Source organism: Nannobrachium achirus, assembly GCF_963921795.1.
Source record: "Nannobrachium achirus genome assembly, chromosome: 8".
Classification (NCBI taxonomy): Eukaryota; Metazoa; Chordata; class Actinopteri; order Myctophiformes; family Myctophidae; genus Nannobrachium; species Nannobrachium achirus.
The window spans coordinates 10872133-10888112 of NC_137817.1; the positions used below are offsets into that span (position 1 = coordinate 10872133).

Consider the following 15980-nt stretch of genomic DNA (forward strand, 5'->3'; position numbering starts at 1 on the left):
GGGAAAATGAATTCTCTAGTTGGTTGGACGTGGCCTCCTCCGTGAGAGTCTGATGGCGGCGCTGCTGGCGTTCCCTGGCCAGATGGTGGCACTGGTCGTCGGCAGTCTCCTCCGGCACATGGGAGCGTGCAGGCTTGGGCGCTGGCATGCGCTGGTGCTGCTCTGTGTCCACGCTGCTCTGCTTGACACACAGCGGCTCGAGGGCCTGGTTGTGCTGTTGTACCTGCAGTCCACTGCTCTCCTGGCACAGTGGAGGTGGTGGAGGCTGTGGGCACCATGGACTGGGCACTGCTGGTGGTGCTGCTGGTAGTGGTGGTGGTGGTGGTGGTGCCTGGTAGACTGACCACGTTGTCCAAAGATGGTTTCAATTCATCATTAGTGTTGCTCAGGCTCTCTGACTCAGAAGCCTGGAAGGTGAGGTCCATCTTCTCTTTGAAGCTTGTGGCAGCCGTAGCGCTCACATCCGTGGGTCCATCATCATCTTGTGGACGGGTCAACGTCATGGACACAATATTGACCCCCTATATATATTGACCACCTATACAACACTGTTTGACACATCTAGTCTGACATCTTCGGCTCTATATTTGGGCATGGCTGACATGATGAGACTCCAAATATGCATATAGCTGACTCATCGCAATATCACCGGGATGATACGGCCAGGCATTTAGCCGATAATTTAAAAGGCACCACAGTCTCGGAATCTCTGGTTAAATTCTGATCGGGCACCCTGTGGGTCCTGGTCCTAGTCGATCATCCAGTGCATCTTCTTTGAGTAGTCTTCAATAGTACAATCTAGACACAACATGTCTAAATTCAGCACCGGTCTGCTGGTGCTCACCTCCCCTCTCCACATCCTCCCCCTGCGCATCACTCCGGTGCTGAACTCAGCAGCCACGGTAGTGGATCAAACCCTGTACGTCCATCTGCACCCAGGTCTGAACCTACGGGATGGGAATCCACCTCGGCCCGTTTTCCTTCCCCCGGTTGTGGATCTGTCCAGCCTGATATCACGCCTCTACAGCACCGCGGCTGACGTGTGCGCACATCTGGATGTGCGTGTGCTCCTGGCCAACGTGTGCACTCAGCCAGCCTCCAGCTCCAGCAGAGAGACAGGGCAGTGTTGCCCCTTCCCCACCCCGCAGCCCCTCTCTCTCTCCCCGGACGTGGTGCTGACAGACTTCCCCATGCACGACCCTGGCCATTCCCCGATGGTGACCCAGTGTCTGCAGAGGTACGCCAGCCATTGTTATGTGTGCAGCCCCGGTCTGACTTCGGGGCTGCTCCACCCACAGTCGGAGGAGCTGCAGAGAGGGGTGGAGGGGGTCGATCACCAGGACCTCCGTGAGCAGGAGGCTGAGCTCCTGGAGACCTACAGTGACGTAGTGGTTGGAGGGACGTTTGACCGGCTGCATGGAGCCCACAAGACGCTCCTCACCACAGCATGCCTGCTGGCCAACAGGAGACTCCTCATAGGGGTGTGTGACCAGGAGATGCTGAAAAGGAAGGTGTTGAAGGAGTTGATCGAGCCCTATCCACTCCGGGTGCAGAGGCTGCAGGAGTTCCTGCAGGACACTAAGCCGTCCCTGCAGATGGAGGTCGAGCCGCTCCACGACCCCCTTGGATCCTCCGTGGTGGACTCAGAGCTGCAGTGCATTGTGGTCAGCGAGGGGACCAGGAAGGGTGGCGAGGCCATCAACAAGAGACGCGAGGAGAACGGTTTGCCCAGCTTGATTCTCCGTGGAATCCAGCTGTTGAAAGACTTCCACCACACAGAGGAGGAAGAGGAGAAGATCAGCTCATCTAACCTACGCACTCGTCTTCTGGGAACCCTTCTCACCCCAGCCAAATACAAGTCCTGTCTCCCTGCTGTCCCGTACATCATCGGACTGACGGGAGGCAGCGGTAGCGGGAAGACCTCCGTCGCCAGGTGCCTGGAGAACCTGGGCGCCGTCCACATTGACGCAGATCAGCTGGTCCACGAGACATACCAGCCAGGGGCAGCTGCCTACCAGAGGGTACTGGAGGAGTTCGGTTCAGACATTCTGAATGAAGATAAAACCATCAACAGGCGCACACTAGGAAGCAAAGTCTTTGGTAACAAGGAACGGTTAAAAGCCCTGACAGACATTGTGTGGCCCGCGGTCGAACTTCTGGTCAAGGACAGAATCCACCAGGCCAGAGAGGAAGGTAAACAGGTGTGTGTTATAGACGCAGCTGTCTTACTCGATGCTGGCTGGACAGACATGGTCCATGAGGTCTGGGTCACCATCGTACCAGAGGAGGAGGCGGTGTTGAGGATAAGCAAGCGGGACGGGCTGAGCAGAGAAGAGGCTGTGAGGCGGCTACAGAGCCAGAGTTCCAGTGCTAGGCAGGTGGAGCATGCTAACGTGGTGCTCTGTACGCAGTGGGAGCCAGAGGTCACCCAGAAGCAGCTACTGAGGGCCTGGAACCTTCTGAGCAACAGAATCCTTCATGGAACAAAGGGCAATCAATGCACTGTCCTGAATGTAATTGGACCCATTACAACTAAACAATCCCTTTAGAGACATTTTGCCATGAAGAAATGTGTGCTCAGGTGGTGCAGGGGTAAAGTGACTGTAGGTCAGTAGTAGCATGGTCAGTATCAATGATTACTATTTCTATGCATTTGATGTATTACCTTGCTTATCGTATATATTTATGTTTATCATGAGTGTCATGATAACATTATACTGACTTCACTGACATGATGACTTCATTTGTAGGCTAATGTATCATGACGTTCTCTGGTTCTTGAACATTTTCCTGTGATATGTAATATTTTGTTCCGGGATGCACATCAGAGAAGGTTTGTCAAAAATAGCAGATCTACAAGCTCACAACACATTACTCCGCAACACGGTGTGACCTTGTACATAAAGTATGTTTTGAATTTCCGGACAATAAAACAGGGTTAAGTGTTGTAACTGTTCCTCATTTTGCTGGGGATCCCTGGCACTCCTTCAAGGACCCCTGTGAATCCCTGGACCCCTTTATAAGAAACAGTGCTAGAGAAATGGAAACTTGGTGGATGTCTGTACTTTACTGAGCACAATTTCTAGCTCCAGCTTGTTTCATCATACTAATGGTAACCATGATTTTAATATTGGATTTAAACCAGTCTTACTGTTGATCTATGGTAGCTCCTTGTTGCATAGAGGGAGAACAGACAGCAGGTGGCAGTATAGTATAGTCTGCTGAATTTAAATTCGGTCCAGCATCTAACACTGAACTGCATCCTTTTCAGTGACAGACTTGGCTCACCAACCAGGAAGCTGAATCTGTGCTTGGAAACATAATGCTGCTTTTGGTAAGTTATGCAATCTTTTCATATCTCTTTACATACAGACTTCATTCTATGACCATGTGCATGTTGTACAGATTGATTGATTGATTGATTGATTGATTGATTGATTGAATAGCCTAAATGTCCTGTACCTTTTCCGATGCAAACTTCAAATAAAGTATACTTTAAGTATACTATACGTTTGAGGTACAGAAAAGGTACAGGTCAATGCATTTCACTGATACAAGGTCAACTAAAAGGATAAAGACCACAAGAAAAATGTTGGACTTTGGACTTGTTTTTCCCCCTTTTTTTAACAAATAAAACAGTACTGTGCAAAAAATATCATAAGAAAGTGGGAAAACAATAAAAAATCCCACCCAAGTGGGAGTGAGCGGTGCCTTAGGCCAGGGGTTCCCAAACTGTTTTGTCTCAGGGCACCACATAAATATTGTTTTAATCCGAGGTACCCCTACATTATAATTTTCACTCCCAGCACCTTATATTTATAGCATATCGTTGTTGTCGGTAGAAACCTTCTATGTCCAAAACCGTTCGTTTTGTATTTATCATCTATAAAATGTAGCTATACTAAACTAGTGAAAACAGCAGACATATGGCCTGTGTCCATATACACTATGACAACAGGTATAATGGGGTTTGGGGCGCGTCAGGACCATTCATTGTGAGTACGACGGAACACCCCCACTTTCATAAAAACGTGATCTCATCCCCCCCACCTTTTTTGGACAATTTCAAAATAAACATGTTGAATGATCGATTGTATAGATGAAAACGTTAAAATAAAGACTCTTGTTTTGAAATGCAATTCTGTGAAGAGAGGAAATGGCTTTCAAAGGACGCCCCTTTTAACTCCTCTCTGTCGTCCGTCCGTGCGTACGTGCGTCATGGAATCATGGTGAAATTAACAACACAGGCATAAAGGAATATAAACAGAACACCAAGACAAGACCATGTAGGCTATAAAGGCATTAAACATCGTCCTCTGCTCCTCTCATCCTAACTCGGCACTTGGTGAGTCGTGGCTATATTAGAGTTAGAGTAATGATGGATGCTATGCTATGCTGCTGGGTGCTGGCTAATGTAGTCTACACTGTTTGGGCTAGTGGCTAGAACCAGAACCACTGTTTCCAAACAATGGGGTCAGGACCGATGCGTGGGTCGTGTCGCGGACACATTGTATGGGTCCTGAAAATAGCCAATCTAGAAGTTCACAACGCAGCGCGAAGCGACTCGTTGTGAGCTTGTAGAATCATGCTTGCTGTAGTAGACAGTGGTGTACAGTAACTAAGTAGATTAACTGAAAAGCTTTTGGAACTGAATTGTTGTATGTCTGTTGGTACCAAGAAATCCATCTACTATAGACTATATCTTGCTGGCTGGTGCATGTGGAGAGGCAAAGGGAAAGTGTAGTGTGCCGTTCCCGATTGTGTTACATTTAGCAAAAAAAATTAACTTTGAAAACCCGAATAAAACACGATCAGAACCGCATAAAATCCGTAATTTTCGTCCACGTGCACGCGCATTTTCTTGCACGCGCGTGCATGAGGACGCGGCTAAGTCATCCCCCCCACTATCTAAGACGCTATAACGCCCCTGGGTTTGCATTAAAGGGGGAACCGGCACTGTGTCTGCAACACAGTCGGAGGCACAGACAGATATTCTCCATAATGGGAATAAAGGGACACAGACAAACAGATACAGAGATCTCCATATATGGGCATAAAATGGATACAGACAGATAAAGATATCTCCATATATGAGCATAAATGGACACAGGCAAACAGATGGTCAAAAACGGGTCCTACAGAGATCTCCATATATGGGCATGAAATGGACGTAGACAGACAGATATCTCGGCCCGAAGGGCGGCCGAGCTTCTAGTACTGTAAATAACAACAACAACCACAAGAAATATTTTGTTGTATGTTCTCCCAAATCTTTACATAGGGGATCTGAGGTTTTGAATGTAGGAGAAGTTATGTTGGAGTGCCAGTTGGGTTGTTCTTTATTTTTTGTTTACTACTACTACTACTTCTCCTCTACAGGTATGAATGTACGGTATATACAGACATGTCATACCAAATTTTGGGCCCTGGGTTCAAGGATTTACTTCAATTATTTTGTGCTTTAACTATTGAAAAATCGCACCCGTGCGAAGTGAGCGGTGCAAACTAATTCCTGCAAGGGCGCCTGCGCGAATCAGTGTTGATAGGCATACATGGCAATATTCTTTTTGTTGTGTATGATGTCAGTTTAGAGGTCTGCTCAGACTATATAAGGTTTTCGTGTGTCCTGACCTTTACACCGGCTCAAATTGAACAAAACCCAGGATTCGAAACGGCAACCATAGTCTGCGAGGGTAATGTAGCGTGGTCGCTGTCTTGAATCCTGGGTGGTGGTCGATTTGTGCCAGAAAGGTCCAGGATATGTGGTTGGTCAGACTTTTCCCTCTAACTTTGACTGACGGCCAACGCGAAGAAGTGCTGGGTTGCTTCTTGGAAACAGATTATGTCGGTTACACCATCAGGAGTATATTATGCGCAACATACCAGCCAGGTTTGTTAGTATCCTTGACCAGACCAAAGGCTAATAACAATTTATCGTGCACATTTATTTGTCACCAGAAACTCCATTTGGAGTAGCCGAGATGCAGGAGAAACTCCTAAATGTCGCTGTCTGAAAACAGATAGAGCCAAATAGAGCTTCTTGTGAGTTATAAAGCAAGGGGGAGACAGAGGGAGAACAGACAGGAGGTCAGACAGCCTGGTTAACAGCCTGGTGGCAGTCAAAGAGTGAATAGAAGAGAAAAATACAGGCTCCGGAACCACAGACTCTGGGCTAGGAGACAATAACCACAGACCCTGGTCGAGGAGGTTCCAGAACCACAGGACTTGGGTCCGGATGTTCTAGAACCACAGATCCTTCTTCAAAAAGACACAAAACCACAGCCTGTTGGCCAGGAGACTCCAGAAATCAATGGCCCTGGTGGAGGTTCCAGAACCACAGGCCTTGAGTCAGGATGTTCTAGAACCATAGAAAAGCATGGGTGAGGAGGATCCAGAGCAACAGGACCTGGGTCGAACAATATGTTCTGGAACCACAGACCTTGCAGCAGGAGACTGTAAGACAGTCTTCCACACCCCAAGAGCAGTCCACAGAGGCCCAGAATGTGGTCCTTATCAGCAGCGCTCCCATAAACTAACCAGCAGGCTCCGGAAACACAGACCCTGGGCAAGAATACAAAAGAACCACAGACCCTTGTCAAGGAGATTCCAGAACCACAGACCTTGAGTCAGGATGTTCTAGAAAAAAGATCCTTCTTCAAGATGGTGCAGAACGACAGAGGCCAGAAGATGAATATTTTAGTTTGTCAAGATCTGTTTGTCAACAAATTCAATGGCCTAACGGGTGAACCAATCAGGTGCCTCCGTGTCTATGACATTTTTACCAGTTTTGAGTAGCAGCCGCCTCTATGTGACTTTCCAGTGCGGGTTTAAAGGAGGGCATGGATTTACACTCCTTTAAGACCGTCTGTAGTCCAGCAGTCCACCACCATCCTTCCATTTCTATATTACCACATGCATCCTATCATCCCTCCTTTGGGAATAATAGGCCAACATTAGGCAACACATATTTCTACAAGCTCACAATCTTCCGTGTTGTGAGCGTGTAGATCTATTTACGGAGAACCACTATGGTAGACAGGGAAAACAAAGCAGGGGTTCAAGTACAGATCCCTGGGGGACCACGGTCAGCTATGTTGTTTAACTGTGTTGTTTTAGTAATTATACAGGAGCTGTAAAGAAATATACGAATCGAAGACAAAACTGATTTCCGAAAAAAGAAGAGGGTTTTCTATGGCAGTGGCTCTCAACCTTTTCAGATCCCCTAAAATAATCATTTCAACTGGGGTCCCCCCACCCTGATATGCATTTGGAATTGTATGAGTTGAGGCATTACATTTTGATTGAGTCAGTTCCACAGATGAATATCATGAAAATAGACAATCTACAAGCTCACAACGCCGCGCATTGAGAGGCGGTTAGGTTAAAGGGACAATAACATATATCCAGTGCAAAGGAGGAAACTGATGGATAAAATGAATCAGTGTTCAGTGTTTTATTTACAACTCAGCATTGAGTGCCAAATCCGACATTGAAACGGAGGTTGAGTGCCAAATCAAAATACCAGAAAACCAAACCCCTACCAACTCTTGAACAAAACCTAATACACTATCAAAAATACAGAGGGTGGCACTCACACCTAAACTAATGTGTTTAACAGCAAATGTACAGACAGGGTACCCCAAATCTGACCTAAGGTTTTCCTGATAGAAACAAAACAGACTCAACAGAAGGCATACAAACATGCCTGAGTTTGACACAAGATTTAGGTGACTCTGAACACAAACAGGACTGTCTCTCTCTGAGCAGTGTGGAGGGAAGAAGGGACTGATTGCAAATGCACAGGTGTATTTATAGGAACTGAACGGAGATAACTGGTGATTTTTCTGTATTCAATTGCTAAAGCCGACACACACTTAGCCGACTGCGTGTGTGCTGGTCATTGTAATTGGGTGCCAGAGCCCGCGGGCACCCACAGTTCCCTGCGGGTGAGGCGAGGAGTTTAGGGATGATTATTCACTGATGAGCTGGACCTTGGTTTGAGGACAGAAGGAGATTCAGTAGAGGGGGAGAGAAACAAAATACAGTTTCACTCTTTCTTATATTATTTGACAGTTTGGCTAACGTTTTTATAGGAGTCTATGTATGCGATAAGGTCTTGCTGTGCGGTCATTATGGCATATATGGACACGACTGGCTGATAATTTATCAGCCTGAAGTGTCCATATACGCCATAATGACCAAGCAGCAAGACCTTATAGCACTTATTACCCGGCTAATAAATACAATTAATAATTTGACTCAAAACTAAAAACAAAATGAAGTATTTCCTTGTTTACAGACGGCTGAAAGTGTTCCATAAGTGTTGCGCTCGCGGGTCGCCTTGGAAAACAAGGAAGTGCTGATCAAATAAATCAATTTTCTGTTACTACGTCATCTATTTCTCGCCTCAAATGTTTTTAAAAACATTCTTCCCAACGTTTAGTTGTAAATGACGCTGTTTGTTTAGATGGCTGACATGTTGGATACAGTACTAAATTCACCCAGTGCATCCTGACTGCAGCAGGTGCTCTGAGCCGTTGATGAGCAGCGGGGAATTATAGAGCGGAGCGGTCATTATACGCCTATAATTCACCGCTGATTTCAGCGTTCGACCAATCAGAATCAAGCATTCAACCAAGCCGGGTAATAAAGTTTGTTGATTACTTTTGGGCCTGATATACAAGATACACTACCCGATACTTCCAAATTGTCAAGGATGTTCATAATAACACCAGAGGCAGCTCCACAGATCACATCCAACCCAGATTTGGCTTATGGTTAAATTAATTCTCCTGCTATTCTGCAAAAATGTGGAATGTAAATCTCTACCCTCTGAAAAGTCACTTACAGGCGGTTGCTACTCGAAACTGGTAAAAAAAGACAAAGCCTATCCTTACCTCCCACTGACCTTTCTACTGTAAATACCATTTATGTATTTATTTATTTTGTTTTAACACTGTTTCTTTGATGATATTTTTTGCATAGTACTGTGTTTTATTTGTCTGTCATTCATAAATTCATTCAAAGGACCGCAACTGAAACAATCCAAAGTGGTGTTTATCCTTTTAGTTGACCTTGTACCAGTGAACTGTACTGTTATGTACGGTACCTTTTCCTATGCAAACCTATAATAAAGTATTCAATCAATCAAACAAAAATATTTAAATAATATTTGATAGGGACAATACCAAAAAATAAAAAAATAAATAAAAAACAATGTACTGTCATCAAGTTATAAAAACATGAAACCATTGCATTGTGTATGGGGTTCCTAGCCAAGGCTAATTTGCCACCCCAAACCCCAAAAAATAATAATAGTGTAAAAGAGAAGAATCATGGTATATTTTCTTTTAAAGTTTTCATTGTGTAACCGACAAATAGGATATACTACGTTAGTTCCAAAGATCCAAGCCGTAGCACAATTAACTCGATTGATCACCCATCTGATCACTTGTTACGGTGGTCTGCAAATGATTTGGAGATTTCCAAGTGGGCCCTAGCTGGCCCCTGATCCACAAAAGGTTGGGAACCACTGCTCTATCGTTAGCGGTGTTAGCGGTGAATTAGCTGCTGCAGTTTTTGTTCTCCCTGCTGAGTTGTGTACAGTATTGCACTTTGGTTGGCTTCGGTAATTTGGAAATGTCCTCTATAAATACATTTTGAGTTGAGTTGAGTTGAACACTGAGCAGGTACATTACACTGCTCCACCCGTTGGACTAACAGAGACATGTTGTTTGTGGGTTTAGGAGTCTCCTTCTGCCTCCTCTCAGTTTGACAAGGTCCAGGAGGGGTTCCTCTGCTTGGAACAGCGGACGCCTGCGTTCCGTGCCCACCTAGACGGACTCATATGCGGCCTGGGGGGGCTCATGAGGTTAGTCTCAACTATTCCAAAATCTCTGAACGCTATATAGTCAGGAACTACAATTTTACAATTAAGTTTTGAATTTCCATGTGTGATAAGCAGCAAGCTTCAGAGTCTGCTTTTTTTTCAATATTTTCTTTACTTTTCTCCATGTATATATAGTGGAAAGTGGAGATGGACAGGAAACATGGAGAGACATGCAGTAAAGATTGTCGGGAATGGGACTCGAACCTGCGGTGCACTGTCTAGGTGCCCAGACCGCTAAGTCAGGCCAGCTTTGATTATTTTGAGTATAGGGCACATTTTTGCAGCTGTAAAGATGAAACGGAAGAGGGGAGGAGGCGTCACATCCGCTTTACCCATCATTTTCGGCGACTGTATGACACATGGAACATGGAAAAACAGAGAGATGTGTCGGGACTCGCGGTGGAAAGCTCTTCACCGCGAGGAATGACGTAACATGGTAGTTTTATGACTCAAAAAGACTACACCGCGGTGGATAGCTCTTCACCGCGGTACCGACTCTGATAGGGGCTTTAGAATGGTTTGGTGTCAAGCGATGTCGGGGCATGTTGTCATTGCTCGTTGACACTCTGAGCTGCTGTTTACATTTACAGCACTGATGTGTAATGTTCACATTTGCCGCTTGTCTAATTTCCCAATACAGTGTAGTGTTGGAGAGACAGACAGCAGGACGGCTGAGAGAAAAGGCTCATTCATACTCCAGAGAAGATGAAGAGCAGTTCACCCGCAGTGTAGTTTTCTAAAGTCTACAACATTAAACTACAAACTACAACATTACATCATTAGCCACGGTGAAGAGCGCTTCACCGCAAACCCAGACACATCTCCCTGCTTTAGTTTCTGACATCACCTAAAAAAGGGAGGAGCTATCACTTCACCCTAGCAGTGGCGTCAGTTTAGAAAATGCTAAGGTATGGCAACATGACTGGTGTCTAGCACGCGCGCAAAGGTGCGCATGCAAGACACCAGTCATGTTGCCATACCTTAGCAACAGGCATGATACATTCATTTTAAGAAGTACATTTGATTTCCCCCCCCCTTTTTTCCAGTTTCTTGGGCTGGATATGGCAGCCTGGAATGGTGGTTCAAGTACAGCTAACCTTGGCATGTTAGTAAACGTGCCACAATTAACAATAATGCATTGCACCTGTGCAGCTGACCTGTGGAACCTGGGAATATACCATTTTGTCAAGAAGGGGAGAATACAAGTGTGAAGAATATAATTATAATACCTTGTTAAAGTGACCATTTTGTCAAATTTTGCATTTGTAGTTATTTTACTGTAATTTAACAACATAATAACCAGCACAGATAGACAAAGAGACATTCATGGATTTATATTTAAAAGTAACTTTTATTTTCCCCCCTGGACCCAGGTTATGGCAGCTGCATACCCCTGCCATACCCAATTGACGCCCCTGCACCCTAGGATGAATGAGCCTCAGGACAGTGTAGGAGAGACAGACAGTAGGACAGCTGGGAGGAAGACTGTGTAGGAGAGACAGATAGTAGGAGAGCTGAGAGTGAGACAGTGAAGGAGAGAAATACAGTAGGGCATCTGAGAGGGAGACTGTGTAGGAGAGACATACTTTGTCATATATTTCATATACTTCAGTGACTGTATTAATGAATTCTCCAAGAAGGAAGCTTCATAGCTTAACCATTTTAATGTAATGGTAAATATTACTAAAAAAGTCCAAGACAGTTTTAATTACAGTAATTCAATCCTTGTTCCGTAACTCCTTTTGTCATCTTCATTTCAAATATCCCACAAACACTGGACATGGAAATCATTTTGAACACAAGAGGGCGCAATCTTTCCAGTTATTACAAGCTGTAATGGAATGTCTTAGTTGGACCTATGCCTGCTCAGAACCATGACACCATCATGATGTACATATAGTACCCTTATCTCCCATGGTCTCTGTTTGCAATCACTGACCAGAGCCCAGTCCTCTTTCCATTCAATCAGCTTTATAAGAGGAATGAATGGAACCACATGGCGTATAAATCCATACAGTCACTGACACGCTGTGCTTTGATAATGTCATAACGTCCATGGTGTACGTTATTTATTCTTTATTTTTATGCAGGTATGCACGTCTGTTGCTTTGTGGCCTCGTGAGCTGTTGAAGTCGTTTAAGTCTGGTCTCTGTCAGACCAACGTATGCTTGCTATGGAATTATGTTATATATCGGAAATCTGGTCATGCATCTTTCATTATGCTGCATGTTTGCTTTGAAGCCTTATCCAATGTCTGCCACGACTGCTTGAAAAAAAAGGAGAAAAAAAAGTAAATGCGCTGAAAGTAAAAAGGACTCTTTTGTATTGGTTGATGATTTCCATCAGATGGCTGGTCCTCCGCCGTCCTGAGGGAATAGGTTACAGGTTAAACAATCCCAGACCTTTTTACAATTTTCATTCTGTCCGTCTCTATCAGCAGTAATGGTTGGAGAGATGGGGCTTGAGCCCTTCAAAGCGGAGACTTTAGGACAGGGGAGGGAGGGGCTGAGGAGAGGGGGAGGGGGGAGGGGGGGGGGGGGTGAGGGGGGCAGCGAAGGTCAGCGCCGGAAGCCTTTCTGTTATTACTAAAAAACTGAGCAGCCCTCTGGACCTTCTGAGAGACCTGAATGCCTTTGATCCAAATTCAATTACCCCGACAGTGAGCATGCCGAAGACATGCAAGCACACATAGATCTCTCTCTCTCTCTCTCTCTCTCTCTCTCTCTCTCTCTCTCTCTCTCTCTCTCTCTCTCTCTCTCTCTCTCTCTGTATCTGAACCAGATCTGAGACTTTTACATCTGGCGGAAGTGAGATATCATATGTGACCTTATGCGAAACCCTGATTCATACATTCACCCGAAAAATACCGATGTTGTATTTTCAGCGGAATCACCATTTGGGAAGGTTTTTCGGTCCGTTCTCCGCCGCGTGTAATCACCAGGGAGAAGGTTTGGGTGACATTTGGAGGTACTAATTGACTGTGTGTGTGTGTGTGTGTGTGTGTGTGTGTGTGTGTGTGTGTGTGTGTGTGTGTGTGTGTGTGTGTGTGTGTGTGTGTGTGCGCGTGCGTGCGTGCGTGCGTGCGTGCGTGTTTTGTGGAGCTGCTTGCACCTGTTTGATTCCTTCACGTTACTGGGCCGCTGATTGGGAGAGAGGGTGTCTGCCCTTGGGGGTGGGGTGTGTATGTATGTGTGTGTGTGTGTGTGTGTGTGGGGGGGGGGGGGTCCAGGGATGTATGGAATGCAGGAGTGAAGGCCGCAAGGATCCGAGCTGTCACAACACCAAAGACGCAAACACACTACCCAGACTGAGAGAGAGAGAGAGAGAGAGAGAGAGAGAGAGAGAGAGAGAGAGAGAGAGAGAGAGAGAGAGAGGGGGCGTGTGTGTGTTGAGGGGTACGCGGTGACATCATGAGCTTTATAGGAGTAGAGGGTTGTTGTGGTATTTGGTTATTTGACACCAGCTACTGGAATGAAGCAAGAAAGGAGGGGGGGAAACAACAACATCTGTTTAGACATGTCACATGAATATGTAATGTTTTCTGCGAATTGAAATTCACTGTGCAATGAACACACTACCAGCATAGCTGCTCTCAAGCCAACGTTCACAATGCATGTCTCCCGCCATGACATTTCTACCGCTCTCCCTAGACAGACACTGGGTATTGAGCCTGTGAGCTTTAGCCAGTACTACTTGTCAGGGACGTGCAGAGAATGTTAGAGAGGCAGCGTGCTGAAATATCTAAATAATGAAAATAGCAGACCTCTTGTGAGCTTGGGGGTACAGGTAGGCTATTTTCACTACTTGGTGCATTCATGGTCTGGAGTGGGCACTTTTTTACAGACGGATAAAAGGGCAGGGGCTCAAGCCCCCTTCGGCGTCTATGTGTGCACATGCCTGCTACCCTGTCAATCAGTAGGTGTCCTATACCCGACACATCTGTCTCAATGGGAGAGTGGGGAGACCTGACTAGAACCACCTCCAACCACTGCAGATGTACCAACTAGAATGACTAAAATGATTTAAACTAGTGAAAACAGCCGATCTACAAGCACACAACGCCTCGCGGTGCGAGGCGTTGTGTGCTTATAGATCTGCTGTTTTCACTACTGTTGTGCGACAGCCTTGTATGATGAAGAAGGGCTTTACTTTGCAAATGCGAAGAAACTTACACATTTGAAACTTGGAGATATTTCTTCCCGACAGTGACGATATTTACACCCCCGGCCCGTATTATGTTCGTGTGCCCATGGATTCTTGGGACATGAAAAGTGTGCCCATGCAGAAAAAAGGTTGAGAAACACTGCTCTACAATACAGATTGGTTAAAATAACGAAACAAAATATATTCCGTGAAATGCGTTTTCAGATTGTAGCTTTTCCAAAATCCTCAGTGACATTCATGATGTGAATATAGGTTGACAACATAATTCTTTGAATAGAAAAAGAGAGATTTATTTGACTTTACAAGCGAGTGCGTAACATTCCCCTGACAACCCCTCCGTATATGAGCTCATGCCTAGCATTGCTGCCATGTGAAGTCATGGTTCTGGACATCTACTGCTAGAAGAGGGGCTCCTCCTGGGAGAGGAGCCCCTTGATTGATTGATCCATCCATCCATCTTCAACCGCTTATCCGGAATTGGGTCGCGGGGATAACAGTTCCAACTGAGACTTCCAGATTTCCTTATCCTGCGCAACTTCCTCCACTCCCTCTGGGAGTATATCGAGGCGTTCCCAGGCCTGTTTGGAGATATAATCCTTCCATCTGGTCTTAGGTCTGCCACGGGGCCTCCTCCCAGTGTGACGTGCATCGAGGACCTTCCTAGGAAGGCGCTCGGGGGGCATCCGTACTAGATGCCCGAACCACCTAAGCTGACTCCTTTCCAAGTGAAGTAGCAGCGGTTCTACTCCAAGTCTCTCTCGGGTGATTGAACTTCTCACCCTATCTCTAAGGGAGATACCAGCCACCCTTCTGAGAAAACTCATTTCGGCCGCTTGTACCCGAGACCTTATACTTTCGGTCATGACCCACACTTCATGACCATAGGTGAGAGTGGGAACGAAGATTGCTCGAAAGACAGAGAGCTTTGCCTTACGGCTCAACTCTTTTTTCTGATTGATTGAAGGATTTATTAGAAGTTTGCAATAGAAAAAAGTACAGTTTCATGACAGTACAAATCGCTGGTACAAGGTCAACTAAAAGGAGATCCTAGAAAGCCGAGGCTTATTTCCAAAGGAACCACACTTTAAGTATCTCATATAACATTGAAAGACAGACGGATAGAACACAGTACTTTATCTGGGATAATATCAGTTTCAAAAGCATAACCCCTGTTTACTTCTGGAGAATCTAAAAGTATTGACTGAATGAAAAGAGCATCCACAGTTACTCGGTACAAAATCTACACGGGGCACTGTTGTTACTATGGACACCGGCTAGGAATACCTCTTCCTTGTGACTAACATACAGTACATAAATTTTTAAAGGTTTTAAGCATGTGTTTAGAGTAAATTGTTATTTTATTGGGGGTTTAGGGTCAGGGAGTTGGGTTTGGTTCAATCTGGGAACCCATCGGCAAATTTTGGGTTTGGGTTAACCCGTTAAAAACATGAAAGCTTGTGTTTTTTTGCGTTGCTATTCAAATTCGTGCCACGCTTTGAGCTTGTACATCTACTATTTTTTAAATAATAGATAATACATCTTGAAAGTGTAAGAACTACTGATTTAGAAAGCATTTGTAGAATCCGCCCAAAGTCTTTAGGGCTGTCCTTCAGTGTATTTTGGATTCATGTCAATTTGTGTTTTCAGATATTTAACCACTTGAACCGTCATCACTTAATAAACTTGACCTTTCGCTCTGTACTTAGTCTACTCTTTTTCCCCTCTACACCAAACTTCTTTGCCAAAAATAGCCGATCTAAAAGCTCACAATGCTGCGAGGCGTTGTGAGCTTGTAGATCTGCTATTTTTGGCTAAAGTTCACAGAATATGGACGCTAGGGTTCAAGTGGTTATTATAAAAAAGGAGGAAAAAAAAGTTTCTATCACTCAAATATTTGGAGGACCCCCTTTAGTAACTCTGAGGACCC

At 45.3% G+C, this 15980-nt stretch overlaps 1 protein-coding gene across 1 annotated transcript in view; it reads left to right on the top strand.

The window, feature by feature from the left end:
• Window positions 1–809: 809 nt before the first annotated feature.
• Window positions 810–15980, top strand: part of LOC308289494 (bifunctional coenzyme A synthase-like) — a gene marked incomplete at both ends in the record, with an annotated part of 58757 nt that continues 43586 nt past the window's right edge. Inside the window, 2 exons of the mRNA XM_080731182.1 lie at window positions 810–2513; window positions 9747–9871. Coding sequence (XP_080587308.1) covers window positions 810–2513; window positions 9747–9871 — 1829 coding nt within the window. The remainder of the gene's footprint in view (window positions 2514–9746; window positions 9872–15980) is intronic.